The sequence below is a fragment of the Corvus moneduloides genome, chromosome 14 (assembly GCF_009650955.1).
Source record: "Corvus moneduloides isolate bCorMon1 chromosome 14, bCorMon1.pri, whole genome shotgun sequence".
Classification (NCBI taxonomy): Eukaryota; Metazoa; Chordata; class Aves; order Passeriformes; family Corvidae; genus Corvus; species Corvus moneduloides.
The window spans coordinates 9,668,193-9,690,171 of NC_045489.1; the positions used below are offsets into that span (position 1 = coordinate 9,668,193).

General features: G+C 41.7%; 2 protein-coding genes across 3 annotated transcripts in view; one reads left to right on the forward strand and one right to left on the reverse strand.

The window, feature by feature from the left end:
* The window catches only part of KIAA1210 (KIAA1210 ortholog), a 54,331-nt gene extending 43,885 nt beyond the window's left edge, over positions 1-10,446 (reverse strand). The window contains exon 1 of one of the 2 annotated variants that reach the window (XM_032123586.1): positions 10,212-10,446. Coding sequence is in view for 1 of the 2 variants with exons in the window: in XM_032123584.1 (XP_031979475.1) it covers positions 10,072-10,085 (14 nt within the window). In the remaining variant the exon portion in view is untranslated. The other variant, XM_032123584.1, reaches the window with a different exon arrangement.
* A 5,174-nt stretch (positions 10,447-15,620) lies between these two features.
* Positions 15,621-21,106, forward strand: PGRMC1 (progesterone receptor membrane component 1). Its single transcript, XM_032123595.1, has 3 exons — positions 15,621-16,035; positions 17,858-18,013; positions 19,174-21,106. Exons 1-3 carry the CDS (start codon positions 15,714-15,716, stop codon positions 19,272-19,274), a joined length of 579 nt encoding a protein of 192 aa, XP_031979486.1. The 5' UTR covers positions 15,621-15,713; the 3' UTR covers positions 19,275-21,106.
* The last annotated feature ends 873 nt before the right edge of the window (positions 21,107-21,979 follow it).

A 21,979-nucleotide genomic window follows, 5' to 3' on the forward strand; every position in this document is an offset into this window, starting at 1 on the left:
GAAATTTATTTTCAGAAAGGGACAGAAGTTTCATTTGAGCTTTTCACTAAACAAATTTAGAGGTAGGAGTAAAAAACCTACACCAAACTGATAGACCTTAGCATTTCAGATTTCCTGTATATTTTGATGTCTCTGAACTGACTTCCTCTTAGCAAGGTAAATCTCACATTCTGACAGGGTGAGCCATCATATACTGATCCTTGAGCACTTGGATTTTATGTCATGAAGATTCTGTATTCCTTACAAGCATGTTGCATTTGTACCCGTAGCAACACTTTGCAACTGTGTGCCAACATAAATGTGACTCTCAAGAAACACTTTGCTGAAGAAGAAAGGAATTCAGCTTTCTTGCTAGTGAAATTCCCAGGCTGGCAAGTTGGCCAGGCTTAGAAATTTACTGTGAAAACCCTTCCATTCTAAAGAAACAACTAAACATGCATCACTGTTAAAAGCTGCACTATCAGAGCTTTAAACAGGGTTAGAAACAAAGACGGTAGTCTGCAGACAACAAAGAAGTGGACATAAGAGGATTTCTGCCTTGCAGAGTTTATACATCCATCTGTGATTAATATTAGGAGGAAAATGAGGGTCAAAGCCTATCTCTGAAACTGAAAGTAGAGAGTATAGTTGGAGGCATCCAACTATGCATTATTACAGCTTTTTATTCATCCATTTATTTATATATGCATGAATAAATTCTTCATGCCAGAAGAATTTGCCATGATACTTACTCTGGAGTCTAATTACTCTATGCTGCTCTAATTATGTGTGTATTCACACTTTGAGTACAATGTGTGGGATTTGGGGGATTTTTGTTGCTGTCATTCCCTGTTAGAGGGACTTCCTGCAATCTCCTTCAATAATAAGAATATTTCAAAGACAGCAGCAATACATACAATCTCTTTGATTCTTTGGTAATTCTGAGTCTTCATTGTTTCTTGCAGTTTATCACAAAACACACTGTCTTCACCTCTGAGGAAGGACTGAAGATAAACTTTGGTATGGGGTATCCAGTGCATTACTGAATTCTAAAATATGGCCAGAAAAATACTGGCACTCTAAATCTATCCTTTGTGTCCCCACAGCCAAATATGAACTCTTCCTGGATTAACTGGAGATGAACATCAGGCCATGTGTCATTCAAAAGGTAATTTCCCCTAGATTTGCAACAGGATCACCGATGTAACCTCAGACTTCAGTGACAGAAAATATCAATTGTCAAACAAATAATACAGATCCAGAGATAGAATTTCTTGTTTGACATTTTACAATCTACATGGATTTATTTGCATATAAAGATGTATTTATTTTTAGATAAGCAACAGCGTCCCTGTATACACAGACCAGGATGTGCTGCCTCTCACATGTCTGCTTTTTTCATCCAGGGCCATAAATCTAAAATCTAAGATTTTAAAGAATCTGAATGAAAACCAGATTATTTTTGACACAGTAGAAGAGCTGGTATTTCCTGTGAAAATACTAGCATGGTCAATATTTTATATACTGGGAAACTGTGGGTTTTTTGTCCTGGTGGGGTTAGTGCAGAAGTTGAACAAAGGAGCTCTATTTCTGCACATTCTGACTTAAGAAAATACCATGTTAAAGAATATTAAGTTCCAACAACACAACTTTTCCTTCTCAGTGTCCAGGCAGGCACCAATACACAAGACCATCTGGAAAGAAATGTGAGAACACAGTATGTAGCTACAGGCACATGGACCAGTGCCTAGTCTAAATGTCAAACATCAGAGGTAACAGTTACTGAGTCTAAACAAATATCCTGAGATGATGTGAATAATGAATTGAGTTTTCTACGCCCCATTCTTCCTGACTTCCCCTCTAGGGATAGATCCAGTTAAGGCCCTTCAAACACTCTTGCCAAGCTCCCTTGGAGACAGATCAGACCGACATTGCCACCAATGCCTGTGCTGTGAACAGCAATCAAGTTTAATGACTTCCCATGTATATTAGTTTAGCACTAATGTAGGCCCACCTCTTCAACAGAATTACTTCTATTTGTTTGTACAGGTATAAGCAAGAGGAGAACTAGGGACTCACACATCTGGAATAATATTCCTAAAACCATCAACATCCTGAATTCCAGCTGCAAGTGAAATAAAACTACAAAACCGAAGGTCATCTCTGAAACCATCTCAGTGACTGTCGACTGAAGCAATAATATGGAAAATCACGGAAGCACAGCTCTGGGGAAAAAGCTGTCTGACTCCAGTGCCTGCAAACAGAAGGCTAAAGATAAGGTGACCATTAACCTTCAGAGAAGGGCAGGGAAGTCCCAGAATGTCCTGTCTGCAGACTTTATTGCTCCAAGGGGAAATAAACAGAAAAATAAAAGTCAGAACTGCATACTCTTGACATTTAACTCAAATGAGTGTGCCGTGGTAACATAGTGTTTTCTCTGTTACCTTTCCTCTGTATAAAGGCATGAATACAGTACCTGGTTCATTCCCCAATCAGCAAAACAAGTGAAAATACTGAGTAATAATAAATTTATTCCTACCACTTGATATTTCTGAGATATCAGACCTGTGCCCCTCTGTACAGAATATACTATTCCATATTGGAGATACAGTGGGGAGAACTGAAGACGAGTAATTTGGTGACTGTTCCAGAATCCATAAACTGCAACTGAACTCAAAAGTTCCTGGTGACTGAAACTGTATTTTAGAGTCTTTCCCCATGCTTCCTTGCTCAATAAGGACAGCCAGAAAGACCTTACAAGAACAGGCACCCTATAAATATCCAAGATAACTTTACTAGCCAGCCTTCAGCCATGGGAACTCTTACAGGAACACTGGCATCAAAATGCTGAGTTAAATTAGAAATCAGTGACCGCACAACATGATTTGACCCTGCATGTCAAGAGTTTTAAAATCATCACATAATAAAAAATACCTCATACTGAGCCATTTCACCAGAGCAAACACATAGCACATCAGGATCCTTACACAGCAGCCTAACACATTACTCAAACAAGTTCTGGCACTCTCTAAATATCCCAGTGTGATCTCAATTGTCTCTTAAATATGCTGGCACTGTTCCCACAGTAATGGGAAGGGAAAATATCTAATACATATCCAGAGGCAGGAAATAAGCTAATTGCAGAAGAATTTTACCTAAAACTGTTGAATAAACCACAGTTCTGTGTCACTAAGTCACATAATCACATGTTTAAACTGAGACTCTGCTTGGTCCTTCCCAACCACAGAGCCTGGCACACACTTCAAGCTATTCACTGAACTGATGGGTCTATCATCCCAGGATCAGTGGTATGCAAAAAAGCTGCAGTTTGTCAAACTTAAGTCCATTGTTTTAGTATCTTTCTGCTCTACCATGGAGTTTAGGGGATAACTACAGCTCTCCTAGGATAAATGCCACTCTCAGCCTCACCACTCCAGCCCCTATAGCTAACCTTTAAATAGAACATACTTGAGATCCACTGGTATTGGCATCACATGTTAAATCACCCTTGCTATTAAGCGGACCCTTCCACCCAGGTATTCATACAGTAAAATGCCAGCCAACACTGCAGGTCCAAACAGAAAGTGGAGCAGTTGTCACCAAGCACCATGGAGCTGAAAAGTCACCTACTCCTTCTACAGATTTTATCAACACCTACCCAAGAACACAAACTTAGCTTCTCTCATGAAACCGTTGCTTTTGATATAACACAGGGGCCAATATAACTGATACTGCCTGGCATGGTACTAATTGAGTCCTCAAGGGACTCTATATATTGCCTGCAGATAAGCTACTCTGAAGCCTAAAGATTAACTCTGCTTGTTCTGCACTCTGAGAGCTCCCTTTGGTCATGGGAATACTAAGCAAGCCCTCCTTCAATTGAGGACCGATTATATTTAATGCACATAAGGCTAGATAGGATTTAAAAGCCACTGAAGATTGGTGGGCTAAGTTAACAAGATGGATTTGCACTGCTTTCCTGATTACACAAAACTGATACTGTAATATTTTCTCACTACAGATGAGATTTAATTTTTCATAAAGGCAAATGCAACCACTTACAAATGCTAAACAATAAGAAGACTTCCAGATATTTTTCTTAGCTTGTGCAAAGTTTTCTCACCATGTAGTTGCTAAATACAATGGGATGTTAGTCAAAACCATCTACAGAAAATGCCACTGACTGTTACAGAATCACTAGTGGTCACCAGTAAAAATAGTATAAGTGATTATATGATTAAGCTTTTATTTTTATCAGAATCAGTTACAAAACCAGCAAATACGTTATCTCTAAAGAGTGCCGTACACCATACAAATGTAACACCCATTCGACCAAAATGAAAACCTGTTCAAAATCTGAAATATTTTTCTTTTGGAGGAATAAGGACATGTGATTGTGCTGATGCTGAGTAATGTAGGTTAGTGATGAATAAAATCTAAGTCACACCCTACGACTATTTTTAACTGTCTTATAACTGCAGAATGAAGAGGAGATGCAATGGCCATAGTCTGAGGACCAGAAGAGCAGAAGAAATGTGATCATCAGAATCAGAGCGAGTAAATTGCTTGTATTCCTTTATTTCCTCTATCCAATCCACATAAACTGCGGTGATATTGATATACCTAAGGCATCAATAGTTTCTTCAGACTCATCACAATAGTAATGGTTGGTTTGCTCGTTTCTTTCCTCTTTCCTCTACTTAACATGATTTTACATTGATATGAATTAAAAAGATAATATAAAAACTTTTGCATAGCCTAGAAGCCTGACAAATCAACCAAGACAAGAACTGAGATAAATTATAGTCTTTCTTTGGCTCAGATTTCTTGCTTTAAGCTGATTTATTTGTAAGACCCTTAACACTTCAATGTATTTTCTTATACAATAAGATATCACTTTTAATTATTGCAGAACCCACAGCTTTCGGAGTTCAACTCATATTCGCTCCTCAGTCAGCACATAGTCTTCAGTAGCAACATGGTGATAATGTACAGATGATAGATTCAAAAAAGAAAATAAGCAATAAAAAAATGCTCAAAGAAGTACATTCTGATAGTTAACAACAGGTGCATAAACATTCTCATGTTTTTCTGTTCATTGTACTGCTCTTGAAGCCTTAAGAGCACGCAAACAATTGCATTGTGGTTTTGAAATTTACTTTGATGTGCTGAATGCTATGTCTCTTTCAAAGCACAAAAATCTTTTCAAAATTAAAGCTTTATACATCTGTAGATACGGTCTTCCTGAATCTATCTACAAATGAAGAACAAAGGTTTTGGAAAAACTTTCAATACTGTTGTACACAAGGGAATTCTGAAATGGCCTTTCCAGTCAAGTTTAGTCTGCTAATGGACAGGAGGCTTTTTATGCTCATTCTCTACAACACTTTGTTGACATCTCTGCTTTTTAAATTCAGATTTAAAGAGTCAATTAAATAAATCCACAAGTTCCCTATGACATGTTAAATCATTTGAAGGCAGACTCAAATATAACATATGGATTGAAAAAGCAAGAAAATCAAGCAAGCACCATTCATAAACACTCCCTGCTTCTAGCACGTTTCTGCGAAGTTACACTATGGGTCTATAGTTTAAATTTATAGAGAAGCTCTTGGATCATTTCTCTAATGTTAAGCAAACCACACAGCCTATCTCTCCTGTTTTCTTTTACTTGTCCTTTCGCTTCCTTCTACTGAGATAATAAAATCATTATCATATAAAAAAACAGGGTAAATTCAGGAGAGCTCAGAAATCCTGACACTCTTGGAGAGACAACGGGATCAGAGAATTCATCTTCTCCAAAACTTCCCTCTCCTGTCATTACCAGTGCTTAGGAATATACAAATAGCTTCTTGAACAATGGGATAAAATTTATCCCGACATCCCGAGGAAGGGCCTTAGATCTCTGTTACCTGGCTGCAGCCATGTGCAGCAAGTGAGTGACAGAACTGGGAAAAAAGGTCAGCTTGCCAGACACCAGGATTCAGGGAGAGACAAATGCCTCCATAATGCATGGCAAGGGCTACAGCTCAACTCTACTAAGTTAGACATTTTTTAAAAAGAAAAAAAAAAATCACAAAAAAAATCTTGGCACTCAAAAGAGCAAAGACTGGCAAAGAACCAGCCAAATACAGCAGCATTAACCCTCTGTGTGCTGGCAAGTACCCTTCCCACTTAACCTAGTGGTATACAAAAATGGTCTCATGAAGTATTAACTGGGAGAAAAGAAAGGACACATTTGACCACAAGGTACTATAACATGATTTGCTGCAAATTGTACCAATAATATTTAACAGACTCCTATGAATGATGGCAGCCTCTTTTATGGGAAAATATCAGTTAATTCTAGGAAATGCATGTTCAGCAGAAAGAAAAACGAGTGGAACAGCAGATTAAAAAATGGCAGTGAAACAGCAGGATGGGCTGTGTGACTCCTTGACGTGCAATTTTGCTGAGGTTAGCCCTAAAGAGGGTGTCAAAGTTGTAAGCAAAATAAGTATGCGCACTAACCTCCATTCCCCCCCAGAGGCTTTTAAGCAGCAATTTCGAGAAGAAGTAAGATCCTCAGTAGTTCCTACAGTTTTAAGAGCTTAGAATAGTGCAGCCACCCCAAATCCAGCACTTCTAAGTCAGCTAAACTATGACATGTCTTAAACAAGTGGGTATACTGGAAATAATATTTGGCGCTCTCTTCATTTCCAGTTTCTGAATCATTAAAGATCCTGCTTTCAAGCTTTGTGACTGAGTATGTATTTTGGCAGTTTTGCTGCAGTTTTGGTTGCTCAGAATAATGTTCAGAGACTTGCACGATCACCTGGCTGTGTGAGCTATGACCTGATGAGATCTTACAAGATTTTGGGGGAGAACTGCAATAGTCAGCAGAAGTCAGGGATGAATAGTAGTTGAAACAATCCTTCTTAATAACATCAGCGAGTGTCTGCTGCTCCCCAAAGAGATGGTTTCAAGTTCTAACCTGTAGCACTCCTTCCCATTACACATAAAAGCTGTCAACTGAAGATATGGAGATAAATGTCTCCGAATGGAGAGAAATCTATTTATGTTTACACTACACAATGGATTGAACTTAAACAGACAGAAGAACTGGCATAGAAGCTCATCTGAGGGAATGATGAGAACTGCATTTTCACTAAACCCGGTGTAAAGTACCAAAACCTCATGCAGTGTCTTTGAATTAATCTAGAAGAAAATGATGAAATACAAATGGCATCTATGCTTGTGGCATTGGCACTCCTTTTAAACTTTAAGAGGATGTTTATGTATCTGTACACGCATGATGCAACATGATGCTGGTGGCATTCCAATGAAGCCAAGCCACCAATTCTTGAGTTTGGGCCATATCCAGAGCTCATTAAGATCAACGACAGCCTTTCCACTAAATTCAGCTCTTCAGATCATAGCAGTCAGCTTGCAGTCTGATGTACCAGAGAGACAGCAGTCACACTGCTTTGTCCCGTTTGACTCACAGCACAGCTTGATGTTTATGTTACATAACTAAAGATATTGAGACCAACCACACCACACACACTGTCCACAGTACAAACATAAGGATTACTGAAAATCCTCAGTGGAAAAAAAAGTAAGCTCCCCCGTTTAATATACTGTGTATACTTTCTTTTCCTTTATATATAGAGACACTTCATATAAATCAATAAATACCTATGAATTAGTCTAACACACTTCAACAGTATCAGACGCAGGAAGCATTCTGGTCAAAGTTGTAGTGGCTTTTATCAGAGATTAAGCAGGAACAACTAAAGATATGTTTATTGGTATTAAATGTATCAGACTCTCACACACACACAAAGTATTGTTCCCCGAGTACCCATTTTCACAGCTGTTCAAAACTGAGTAACATCTTAGCCCTTCTCTTAATGCTTATTCAAGATCCCAATATTTGCTATTGCTTTCTTGTGAAATATTTTAAGTAACCACTGATCTCTAAATAAATGTATTTAGAATTTAAATAAATGGGCCTGTATTGAGCAAGTCTTTGGATAAAGTTCAACTTCTTGTTTTTTCTCTGTCTGCCATACATCTTCTTCTGGTGAAAGAAAACATAGCTGTGCATTTGTCTGAAGCAAATTCCCTGACTGGTAAATTAAGAAACATTACGAGCAGAAAGAAATATTAACTTTGAAACAGAAGCCAGTGCCAGTAAAACTTCTTCAGTGATAAAATTTAACTTTTGATGGTGAAGTCTGCACTTAATTGCTCCCAGAAAAACTAAAAATAAGTCTAAAAGGGGATCTACTTCCCAAATGTTTCAATACAGCCAAAAACCCTGTCCCATGGGTTCCAAAGGACGAAGAGTTTTGAATCATCAAATCTGAATTGGGCATGTCTCCATCTCTGTGGTCACAGGAATCTATGACAGTTTATTTTCAGAAAACTTCCATCAAATCTTTGACAGAATCATAAGCAAACGGCTTATGCGGAAAAGTCTTCCAACTCACAGTGATCTGAAAAATGGAGGGACTCATTTTTGGTTCATGTAACATCCAAGTAATTTGGCTTTGCATATTAGAAAAAGCATTTATATACATAAATAAATGCCCTACATATCTAAATATATTCCAAATCTGCGTCAAGTCAAGTCAGGTCCAAGGCAAGAAGAAGTACTTTGCACTTGCTTATAGTCTAGTGAGAACCGAGTCAACTTTTAATTTTGCAGATATGGACCAAAATTCTACATTGGACTGGACAGTTCTGGAATCCTTGCAAACCTCACACTGCCTGTGTGATAGGGCTGCATTTTCTTATGACGGTGTAGGTACTCAGTCTGGAGAAGTGTAGCTGTGTTCATCTTGATAAGTCATCTATTTATAGTAAGTCATCTACTGACATCCTTAGGAAACAGGTGAGCAATTTCACTAAGTCAATGTAAATTTTCTGGTACAATATTCTTCAGGAATTGGCCTGAAGCACTAGAAATGTACTGGTCCATATATTATAGAGCTGGAAGTCCAAACTATAAACAACTAATTGAGCAAACAGTGCAAAAAAAGTTAGTCCATATCTATGAAATCACTGGACTAAGCTTTCATTGTATTTGTTGTATAACAGCAAGACAAATATATATTTGCATTTCCTATCTTATAATGGATCTACAAAGGTATTGGAGTCCTAATTATCATCTATTATATTATGTGAGAGAAAAAGAAATAGAAAACTCACATTCATTAAGGTGTTAATAAAAGATAAGGCCACCAAGCTTGCCTTTCTATTTTAAAGGTTTCGAACAATACACTTCAAGTAACCTGTAAGTGCTTTCAGTTTCTGTCAAATATCAGAAAGACAGCATGAAGTGCAAAAGATCCACAGTGACTGTAATCCCAAGTGGATCAGAATGTGTGTACTAGGCTAACTCTTAATTTCTCCAGCCTGCTACACCAGGTCTGAAATGAGTAAAACCCCATTCAAATATGCATCAGACAAGCTCTGCTGAGTACACAGATCTAGGCAGAGAAGTCCACTCAGAGAGCTCTCCATAGGATGTGGTGCAAGGACACAGCACAAAGGCTGGAACGGAAAAGGGTCACTTGGAATGGCATTTTCAAAAGAGGAGTTGAACTAGAAAATGGAGAAGACGGGAGGTGGTTTGCTGAGGTTCTTGGATATTTTGTGCTCATACCCTGTCTGCATCTTGTCACCTGGATGAAAGCACTTGCCCTTACATAAACCACTCTGACTTGTACAAGCATAGTTATCATAGAAAATTCATCAAAGTTGTTATGCGATTAAGGCTTTACTCCTGCATCTGCTGTTTGTTAAGATCAAGCAGTTAAGTGTATCAGCAAAATAATCATGAAAAAAATGACACAATGTCTTTTCATTCTACAACAGTTTATGGATCTGACCCTTTTCAAGACCCTACTACTTCTCTCACGCTACTCCTGCACAGAAGCTCTGAGATCACATGGATTCTCCCAGTTCCCACACCAGTGTTAAGACCTCACACCTGGGAGATGCCCAATTCCAGCAATTCTACTAACGACGCAAGAGACAAAATGAAGTCCAGTTCATATTAACAACCAGCTACCTAACTCCAGCTACCTAACATAGGTTAAAAACCTGTTTTGGAGCATAAAATGCAGAGGTCCGACACTGGAAGACTGCAAGTCTGTAAGTTCGGGATGAAGATGCCCGTGTAGCCCACCAGCCCCTGCGTTCGCAGCCGTACGGAGCCGAGAATACAGCGTCGGAACAAAGACCTCCTCACGGAAAGCTCAGCCGCTCGCCTCCGCCACGGAACAGCCGCCAGCGTTATCCCAGCCCTGCCGCCAGCCGGGGGCTTCGCGTGTGCAGCGCCCGCCGGAGGAGCTCCCTCGGGACGGCGGCTGCCGAGGGGCCGGCCGGGCTGGAGCCTTTCCCGTGCCGGGAGCTGGGGCCGTGTCCGTCCAGATGATCGCCTGCCCGGCCGCCCTGCCCGGCCCCGGCCCCGGCCCCGGCCCCCGCCCCCGGCCCCGCCGCCACTCACCCGCCGCCGCCCGCGCCCCGCGCCGCTCCGCGCCCGCCGCCCCGGGCGGCCCCGCCCGCCGCCGCCGCCCAGCGGGCACCGGGCACCGGGCATCGGCCCCACCTCCCGCGCACCATGGGAGCACAGCCGCGGGAGAGCGGCTCAGCCCGGTGGGCAGCACCGCCGGGATATGCTGCCTCCGCCCGAAGCCTGCGGCGTGGCCCGGGAGAGCACCTTACACAAAACGGAGGGATTTTACACTGAAGGAATTTTGGCTCTTTCTCACGCCTCTGTGGCATGGGAAGTCCCTGCTACCTCCAAGGCTTCCTGCTGGTTTGTTGTCCATGGAATTGTACAGAGTCCAGCCTGAGAAACCTGTAACAACTCAACTGTGAAGGCACAGCCATGGTGTGACCATAGAATCACAGAATATGCTGAGTTGGAAGGGACCCATCAGGATCATCGGGTCCAACTCCTGGCCCTGCACAAGACACCCCAAGAATCACATCATGTGCCTGAGAGCATTGTCCAAACACTCCCTGAGCTCAGACAGGCTTGGTGCTGTAATCACTTCCTTGGAGAGCCTGTCCAGTGCCCAAGCACCCTCTGGGTGAAAAACCTTTTCCTGGTATCTAACCTAAACCTTCCCAGACTCAGCTTCATGTGATGGTAGTGACAGTTTTTGGGGCCTGGCTCCTGAGACACAATGTCTTGGGAAAACATTCAGCTTGATCTAAGTCAGCACTCAGCACATTGCCTGCAGAGCTCAAGGCACAGTGCGAGGCATCTTCTCAGCAACATGATTCAGGTAACATCGTTCAGGCTATAGGATGACTTTGAGGGTCTGAAACATTTTCCCATTGAGGGCACTGTATAACTAGAACAGATAGAAATGCATCAGGCGGGGCAATTAATGGAGTGCTTCCTTAGCATACTGAAAACTGGATTCTACTGGATCACTATGTAGTGTCTTAGTTCGTGCAAATCAAGTTCAGTGACTGAACTGATCTCAGCTAAATAAACTGAGATGAGAATCCATCCATCTTGTTGCATTTCTGCAACTAAAAGGTTGCAAGGTTATGCCTGGGAAAATGCACAGTTTATTGATAACTCCCTTCTAACCTTTGAATCTAATTAATGTTGAAGTTGGTTGCCAATTCCCATTGAAACAGACTGGTCTGCTCTGTTTTAGAACTGGCACTGCAACACATTGGCAGAGAAGTAATAGGCCCTCCTTCAGGGATACAGTGACACGAGTGAAGACGGTTCATGTGTTCCAAAATGCAAAGTGAATGTCTCCAGTGTAAGTAAAAATCAGTCCTTGTGAACAACATGTGTGCATGCCATGAATAGCATTTCCATATCCAACACTAATGGAGCAGAGAGAAGAACATTTCCTACTCCCTCTAACAGAGCTACTGGTTTGACTTCATCTGAGAATGCATCAATTTTCCTTCACATCATCCAGTTATTTCTGATATATAAAATCCTGCTGTCTCATTAGACGTATAAGGAAATCCAAGTTGTTATTTTCAGGAAGTCAGGGATTTTATTTACTCTTTCAGTGTCAATGAGTGTGCTTCCTAGGGATACTGAGACTCTTACTCTGCAAGAATCACATGTGGATTTACCTTTTCTTTTTTCCTCGCCTCTTCTGGATGTATCTGCAGCTTGTGCAGATTGGTTTTGACATCTGCTGCCTTTCAAAAAAAGGATTCAATACTGAGAATTCACACCTGGATTTTCACTTATAGTTAAAAGACACCTCCAAAACTTCCTAGTGTAGTTGCTGTACATACTGACCAAGAAAGCTTTCTTGTCACAGTGACTGTCAGTCCTGTTTGACATGATTGAACTGAAACCCATAGTCCTGGAAGGGGAGAAGATGAGGCCAGTGAGGGAAAGATTTTAACTGCAGGCTCACAACAGGATATTTCTGAGGAAAGCAGTTCCTCAGCACAAGCAGTCTGCCTTTCCAATACCCCTCACTGCCACATTTTCTAAAACTTGGTAAAAATTCCCATTTGGAGCTGGTTTATGCTGCAGATGTTTACACATTTATCTCCAGGAATATCAGGATCTCGATAGCCTTCAGCATAGTGTCTTCTTCACATTCCACGGTCCTTTCTCCTTGGACATTACTGGATGGAGAGCACAGCTAGAATGTTAGAAGATGCAACTGAAAAAAGAAACAGAAATGTGATGGAGGTGGAAATAAAAACTAATTTAAAAAAGCAAGTCCAGCAAAAAGATTGTCTGTGCTTTTGATCTGAGGACTGGATGTAATTCAGGGCATTCTTAGGTCAGGTCCCTGTTCCACTTCATACAAGAAGGCCACTGGATGACAAGGCAAAAATTGTCCTGTGAAGGGCTTCCAAAGGAACAATGAGAGAACATGAGGCCCAAAACCAGCTTGGCAACAATAGTATCATAGGGAGCCCAGGCAAAGCGCACTTTGTTTAGAATCATTAAATTTGCTCTAAAAGATGCATTAAATCTACCAGACAAGATACAAATTGGAAATAGCACAGTAAAAAGAACGATTAGGTGTAGCAGAGCTGATTTGACTTCATCTCTATGCTGCTCATTAAAAAATACAAGTAGAGTATTTTAAAATTGTTTGAACTGTCCTGATTTGCAAGGATATGAATGTTGTCTGAGTTCCAGTGTTTTCTTCAATTAATAAGAAGAGAGCATTATACTAGAACATAAGCTGAAGGCTATCAACCTATCTCATAGACGTAAACAGAATAGTTTCAAGGAGAAAGCTATTGTTTTCTATAGAATGGAGAGGAAAACCTGTGTGGGAGCATAACTAAAGCCAGTGGTGTTTAACTAGAGCTGGGGCCAACTCCTCTCTAAGTAGAACCTCAGTTCTGTTTAAAGGAATTGCCAAGTAGGCTTGCTAGAAGGAAGTGTAAAACAAAAGGTTCATTAATTTAGATATTTCCAACTAATTTATTATAATTTTATTCATATCATTTCTAAATATCTGTTCTTTTTTTTTTTTTTTTTTGCTTAAGATGCATTCTAAGGCATATGAAGACTTTTCTATAAAGAGCTGAAAAGTTGGGCCACTGTAATTTCCAGTACCAGTGCTTGTGTGGCAAATAACCTGAGATTCTATCAGTCTTGGCAATGTTTCCTGGTCCTTCTTAATCTAAGAATGAACTGTTCTTGGATGGTTTCTCTTGGATACTAGGCATAAAAAAAGCTTCTTTTCCCTGCCTTGGTGTCTAGTTCAAGGTCAAATTCAGGGTTGGGGTTGTTTTGGAGTCTTGGGGTTTTTTCCTCTCGGTTGGAAAAAAAAGTATCCCTCCAAATTTTTGCTTTTTCCTACATCTATTCCTCTACAATGTAATACCAACACAGTGAAGTGTAACAGTCTCATGTCTACACTGAGCAGAATTAACTAGGTAATACAGCTCCCAGTTTGAATAATTCTGAAGTTTCAGAGATTTCTCTAGTATCCTAACTAGGGCCAAAATGCAGAGCTACTTTATTAACAAGGACAAATGTCAGTTATCAGATCAATGAAACAAGGAGTTTTTCAAGTTACACAGTAGGTGGAAGCAAAAGTTAGTGCATACCATGACAGGAGAGATCAAAGTTCAAGTGCTGATCAATAAAACAAGGAGCTTCCCAAAGGAGACAGCAAATGGAACCAAACACCCTCCCTTGCAAGAGCCAATGTGTTTACTCGAAGTCCTTGCATGTATCCCAAAAGGCAAAACTTAATCCATACCTGCAGTGACCCACAGTTAAAAATTTTCCTAACACTGAGAATTAGAAAGTAAATGAAATGCACTTCCATCACTTTTCTATAACCACATGTCCCAGTGCTAGGTTCAGTAAAAGCTGCCTGCTTCCCCTGAAGCAGTGAGATGAACCATCTGCCAAGCTATAATGCAAGATCAGGTTAACAGTTAGACTTGGTGATCTTAGAGGTCTTTTCCAACCTTAATGATGCTATGATCAAGGCTGGTACACTGCATTTCTTCTCTACATGTACCTGAGGTACTGACTTGTGTAGAGAGAATGATGATACTCTGGCAGGGCATTGGTTTGTGTTCTCTTTGAAGGACACAGTTTGCAGAGGCAACTACTCAAACCCAAAACATCACTTCTGCTTTCTCACACTTGATACCAGGGAGCAGATGTCAAGGAGAAGATGTTGCTGATTTGTACCAGGATCAGTCTGGCATAATCTGTATTCAGGGCTCCATTTGCTCCACCATCTGAACACCATACCAAGTAGATTCATCCAGTTAGTACTTCATTCAGCTTAAGTTTTAATTCACCAAAGCCTCCACTGAGAAGAAACATGAATACAGAACTTTCATGTTGTATTAGTACATTGTGGTTGCTGGCTTCTGTAGTTTTGTGGGGCCTGAAGGTAATATCTGAATGAGAAAACCCCAGAAGTTTGGTAATTTCTTCCCTTTTCTCCTATGTTTAGTTCGACAATATTTCTAGAGAGTACTGGGAAAAATCACTGCCCTGCCAAGAAAGTGAAGATGTGCGCTGGCACAGGTGGAGCAAGTGTAAGGAATCACAGAATGGGTCAGGTTGGAAAGGACCACAAGGGGTCATCTGGTCCAACCTCCCTGCTCAAACAGGGTCAGCCCAGAGCACGTGGCACAGGATTGCATCCAGATGGTTCTTGAATCTCTCCTGTGAGGGACACTCCACGAACTCTCAGAACAATGAGTTTCATTGTGCAGGCACTGCACAGTAAAGAAGTTCTTCCTCATGTTCAGGTGGAACATGTGTTCCTGGGCACCAGTTTCTGCCCGTTGCCTCTTGTCTTAGTGTTTGGCACCACGGAGCTGAGCCTGGCTCCATCCTCCATCCAGCAAGGCTCGGCTGGTTCTCACAGCCCAGCAGGGCAGCTCTGACACAGGTCTAACAGCACCCCAAGGTTATTTTTTCCGGAATTTCTGTGGAACCGTGTGCCACGCAACAGCCGCAGCGGCCTGGCCTGACTCGGCCTGGCCTGACTCCGCCTCGCCGGGAACCAGCAGCCGGGGAGCCACTGCCGTGGCCGGACCCGCACCACCACCTAGCGCCGACGGCGGGCGCGGAGGCCACGAGCCCGCCCAGCCTGGGGGCGGCCCCGCGCCCGCGCCTCAGCCCCGCCGCGCCTACCGCCCCTCTCTTCCTGCCACCGCCCCTCGGCCCGCCCCAGCGCGCCGGTTGTGCTCTGTGCCGCCGCTACGCGCTCAAAGCCCGCCGAGCCGCCGCATAGTCCAGCGCCATGGCCCGCGAGGAGGTGGCGGTGGCCGGCGAGGAGCCGGCGGCGGGCGAGGGCGGCGGGCTGCTCCTGGAGATCGTAGGCTCCCCGCTCAACCTGAGCCTGCTGGGCCTCTGCCTCTTCCTGCTCTATCAGATCCTGCGGGGTGAGCGACCCGCGGCACCCGCGGGTGAGGCGGACCCGCCGCCGCTGCCCAAGATGAAGCGCCGCGACTTCACGCTGGAGCAGCTGCGGCCCTTCGACGGCGTGAGTGACCCGCGAATCCTCATGGCCGTCAACGGCAAAGTCTTCGACGTGACCCGCGCCAGGAAGTTCTACGGGCCCGGTGAGGGCGGGGGCGGGCAGGGGCTGTGAGACGGGCCCAGCCCGGGCCCTCCGCGCGTTGTGCCCGGGGCGGGTCAGGGCCGGTGCCGGCCGCGAGCGCCTTCCCCCGGCGGGGATCAGCGCTCCTGCCTGACTCCACCCCGGCCCTGGTCCCGATCCGGAGGTTTGGAAAGGGCTCAGCTTGCCTTGCGGCCGGGAAGGCTGCGCGCCCCTGCAACGCTGGGAGAGCTGCGTCTCGGTGAGCCGGCGGGCAGGGTGACTGCTGCCGCCCGGGCTCCGGAGTTGGGCCCCGGTGCTGTAGAAACTCCGGGTTTGCCAGCTTATGTTCCTTCATTATTCGCTGTGTTTTCCCGTGGCAGACTACACGTACCATAAGGGCTTTGGCGGCTTTGGCGGCCTGGGGTGCCTTTGCCTGATGGAAGGCAGCAGAAGCGAAGTGTTCTCTCAGCGTTGACATTCCATTCCCAGCTTTTAGTGGCTATCACTCTACTGCATAATATTTATACTAAATATTTGGCAATTTAGATTAAACCAGCTTTCTATCGGGAGCATAGTTAAAACGTGCAAAGGGGAATAACCTATGCTCATAGAGCAGCCGGTGATGGGAGTATGTGCATCCAGCTGAAAGAGTTTAATCACCTCCATGAGGGCATGGGGTTTTATTTTTATCAGAAGCTGCCTGTTAAAACGCCTCACTGAGGCTTGCTGATTTGTACCAGGATCTGTCTGGCATAGCCACTCTTCAGCTGTCCAGACAGCCTGGTAGCTGCAGTAGTGAGCTGCTAGTACTACTTTGAGACAAGGAGAATAATGCAGGAGACACCATGTTTTTGGAACTGTTATCGGTTACTACTTTTGGGCCAAACATAGATGAGACTTTCACTGAATGATGCCAGGCTCTAACTTTGCATTCTGCAGCAGTCAGGATGATACGTACAGCTGAGTTAGATGTGCAGTTTTCTATTTGTGCAAACTAAAACCCACTTGACATAAGGTCCAAGCTTCAGATGCTGCCTTCCTTGATGACAGTAAAAGCTGCCTGTTGCATCTGATTTGGTAATGGCTGAATGGTTCACCAGTGTCTGGCTAGTTTGATGTTCATTTAAATGGAAAAGTAAGATTGTTTTGATTAATTTAGGAAAAAGCACACTCTGGAAGATGGAATGTGCTCTACAATAACCAGAGTTCACATCTAACTTCTTTAAGCTCCATTTAGAAGAACTTTGAATGTCTAGTTGAACATGCAATATCTCAATTTTTGGCTTGTCATGCAAGCAAGTTAATCATTAATGAAGTTTAGCAAGAGTTTATCTTGATATCTGATCTGCTGTGAGTTGCATGTTTTGATCATTTGAGTTCATCTTACATTTTAATAGATGTTTCCTCCAACTTGATCATTTCTAGTAGCTCCACTAGATTTTCTGTCAAGCCATCTTTTCATCTCAAGTCAGGAGTATCTGTTAGAAAACTTTAATTTCACCCCAGACATAGAAATCCTTCCTCTTTTCCTTATTCTAAGGATGTGCTTCCCAGTTTGTGTGCTTATCCTTACCTTGTTTACATGTGCCATTGCGTGGTTCATTGTCCGGATGTTTCAGCAAACTCAGTATATTTCTCCATGGTTTTGTTTCTTGTCCTCTTCCTCTGTTTTCTCTTATTACCAATTAGAATAAAACTTCAAAGCACTTCAGAAGCTTGAGGTACCTGACGCATGGGTAAGGGTAGAAACTCACCATCTGTTTTAGCTTGGGGACTCCGATCCATGAAGATCATGTAGCATCCATTACCTCTGCAATAATGCTGCTTATGTTTTTATTTTAAAGAGGGCCCGTATGGGATTTTTGCTGGAAGAGATGCATCCCGAGGTCTTGCCACTTTCTGCCTGGATAAGGAGGCACTGAGGGATAAGTATGATGACCTCTCTGATCTCAACGCTACACAGCAAGAGACCTTGAGGGACTGGGAGTCACAATTCACTTGTAAGCAATTTTAAACCTATTTGCAAAGAAGTAGTTAGCTGGTAATAGGGGAAGCAATGGTTAGAAAGCTGTAACCAGCTGGAAGCATTTTATATATATATATGATGGAAATTGCATACACCAATAACTAGCATAGTGGAAATCAAATGTGTTTTCTTTTTAAATCTAGTGTTGAAATATTTACTATAACCAGCTACAGTGGAGTTTTCCTCCACATGATGTCATTAGAAATCTCAGTCCTGACCTCATGTGCCCCTACTATTTTGGCCCTCTTCCTGTTTTAATTAAGACTGTTAATCATGCCACACTGAATGGCTGTTTTATTATGCTAACAAGCTTGTCACAGAAACCAGAACTATGCTACCAAATATCTGACTTGAACTAGTGTTAAAATCTACCTTTACAAGTGTTGAGCATCAGGACTGACAGTGAACTCCACTCTGTTTATTACTGTGTTCCTATTAAATATGGCCATGAGTTGCTTTAAATTGTTATAACAACACTGCTAGTCTGAAATACCTGTAATCAGGGGCTTCTTTTGCTTTCTTGAAGTTGACAGATAGGCAACATAGTATAGCTTTCAGTCCTTACATGTACATGGTCTTGGCATTTTTACACGCTCAAAAGGAGATAGGAAATAAATCAGAGGCTTAATCACATAATCAGATAATAGATCCATCTTTATCTTTGGGAGAAATTCTGTCCTATTGAATATTTTCAATACACATTACAAAAAATAAAATCCCTTCTAAGTTGTATGTGTGCACATTTGCATGTGTGTGTTTAATAGATGATGTAAATAGTCTAACTGCCTTTAGTTGAAAAACCAGCTTTGACGTTGGCAAGAGAAATAATCTAATCCAGGATTCTGTTTCTTTGGCTGGGTGAGTCCCTCAGTTTGTGTTTATTCATCTTTTGGTTTAGGGAATAAAATGAGATTTACAGTTACATTCACTTCACATGATTCTTACTACAACAGTAATAGTAGTTCAGGTAATAGTTGATTTTAGCTTTTCTCCTTTCTCCCAGTGTTTGGAACAAGTTGCTCAGAGCTGTTTTATTAAAATATAGCCATCCTGTTCATTCAGAAAACAGTCAGAGGAGTTTAAAAAGGTGTCTCTTCAGGGCACAATAATTACTTGGATTTTTTTTTTCCCCAGTTAAGTATCATCATGTTGGTAAGCTGCTGAAGGAGGGGGAAGAACCTACTGTATACTCTGATGAAGACGAAAAAGATGCCCAGGATGCAAAGAAAGAGTAGATAATGCAGTGAGGAACAATCTATTTTTGAATCATAAAGGATCATTTGTAACATTCCACTTCTGTTTCACAAGGTGCAGCAGCAGCAAGGCTTACAAAAGGTCCAGAGTTACAGTGAATTGTTTCTTTTCAAAGGTTTCCTATTCAAATTCAGTGGGAAACTTCTGAAGGTCTATGATCTGTCTTCCTTTAAAACCACATAAGAAGTATGCATGACAAATGTCTGCGCAAAAGTAAACTGCAATTTTGGCAATAAAGGACTATTTTTCTGCTATCACCATTTACTGCAGAGTCAGTCGAAATAAAGTTTTTCATTACCAGCCTAGCACTGTGGACACAAGCACATGAATAACTTCATATATGCAACACAAACACCACTAAATCTTCTTTTGTGTTAGCTTCTGCAGGATCTGGCCCCAGGGTTGTAATTCCTTTTGAAAAGGGACTATATTTTGTTTGTCCACAAAGCATCATACTCATTTGTTGTGCAATGTAATTCAATATTATGTAAGATAATTTGGCTTTCAAGGAGTTGCATTAGCGACTTACAGATGAAACACTAACTACTTTTAAAAAAGATCAAGAATTTTTGAGAGGTTAAATCACTTTTAAATATTTAATAAAGACTAATGTATTCAACATGCATAATTCTGCATGGACTAATATTCTTTGTTCACTTTTAAAGCACATCTGTAGTGTTACAAAAGTTTAGATAATGAATGGAACTAGGCATCCCTAAAAGTACACCATGGAGTGTGACTTGACTATTGTTCACTTGAATTTCTTCTTCTTAAAAAATGCTTCCGTGAATGTTAATGGAATTATATTAAACATGGAAGATCAGCTGTTCTTGCTTCCTAGGCCTAAAAAACAAGAAGTGGCTGGTATGGCATGATTAGCAAGTGCTCTTGTACATGCACCTTTACCTCGCAGGAAAACATTACTGGTCAATGTAACTTACACAAGTTTCCTGTACAAAATTAAACAGCGTAAGCTGTTTCTGCGTTGAGGCCTTTGTTGGTTTGGAATGTTGCCATCAACAAAAAAGGCACAATCTCATGCATAATCAGCATGTGGACCTGACCTTTGAGTTGCTTTTTACTTATTTGCTCTCTTGGCTCACCTCTATGCTTAATTACTAGTTTTTTCTAAGTGACCTGCCTCCTACCAGAGAGGGCTGGGTAAATGGATATGACCAAGGAAAACTGTAAATGTTCATCATCCAAAATACTTCTGTAAAACCTTCTTATAAATTCCAAGATAACTAATGATTTGCTTTTGAACTTGTTTCTTGTCCAGGTGATTCTGCTAGTGCAGAATATCCAAGGTGCCTGTCTGGTGTAGTTCCCCTTGATTTCTCTGGCTCAGCTGTCTGGTTGTTTCAATTTGGCAACATGACCAAAATGAGGAACTGAGTCCTGAGTGGGAAGGTGTAAACTAGGCAAAAGTGTTTGGAAGTAGAGTGTGTTGCACAATAGCAGCTTTCATAAACACATTGACACAACATGGTAAAGTGCCTGAGACCATCTGTGGTGAGAACAACTGACTCTCCCTCAGTCCCAACACTGTCCTGGCATTTTCTTTTGGTTGCACTGGGCCTTCCAATGAAGAGCAAGGTTGTTTGAACCAGAGAGCTTGTGTAAAGTGGTATTGTATGAACTACCTAGTAGTAACGAAGGTCTAGAGGCACATGTAGACCTTGTCATGACCTTTGTGTTGCTATTTTATTTTTAGAGACATTTATACTCTTTGCAAACTAGTACTAATGGTTTACCTCAAATTGAAAATGTGCTTTTATTTGTTTAAGGCAGAAAATAAAATACTCTTGCATAATGGTGGTATTTGTTTTTATTTACTACAACCAGATGTTATATTTAATAGTCTCCTAATGTTTCGAGTTTTATATTGTCTTTCTCTAATGTGTCACATTATCCAATGCATAGATTGAGTAAAATATGTTCTAATGGAATGCTTGTAAATGCAGTTCTCTAGTAAAACTTTAACGGAATATTAAATAGAGAACATGCTCTATTGCAAAAACAGAGTTAAGCAGAAGAAAAACCCCAAGTAATTGTTAATACTGAGCAAAAGCTGGAGCTTTGGAAGGTTGTAACCTACCCTTCAGTGGACCCAACCAGCTGACTCTCAAGTTACTCCGTAACGTCTCCCGAGGAACTGAACACTATTTTAAGTATTAATCTGTACATTAGAACATTATGCTTCACAAAGAAAGTAGTAACAAAAACAATGCAGAAAACAGGCAGTAACAGAAGACAAAGCTCATTGTTAATACTTTTTGGGGAGGAGGTATGACACTTTGGTAAGACTGTTACTTTTTGAGGGAAAACAGAGAATTTATTGTGAAAGGGGAAGAAGCGAATCCCAAAAGCTGCTCATAAAGTAGCAGGCAAAGATTTTACTTCCTTCTAAAGTGCTGAAGAAAATGGATGGATTTTAGCTTCTTTTTTAGTCTGTTCGTTACAATTTGTACCCTTCCTTCAAGAGTGACTGGCAGCAATGAGTATGCAAAAAGAACCATGCCAGGCAGCTTATCAGGCTGGTAGGACGTGATGACCAATTCAATGCAGAGAATGTCACCAATCTCCTTCATCTGACATGTCCAACACCTGTCACAAAGATATACTCTAGGACAAATCAAAACAATTGAGTCATATCTTATTTCCAACCAGGAAAACTCATGTCAAC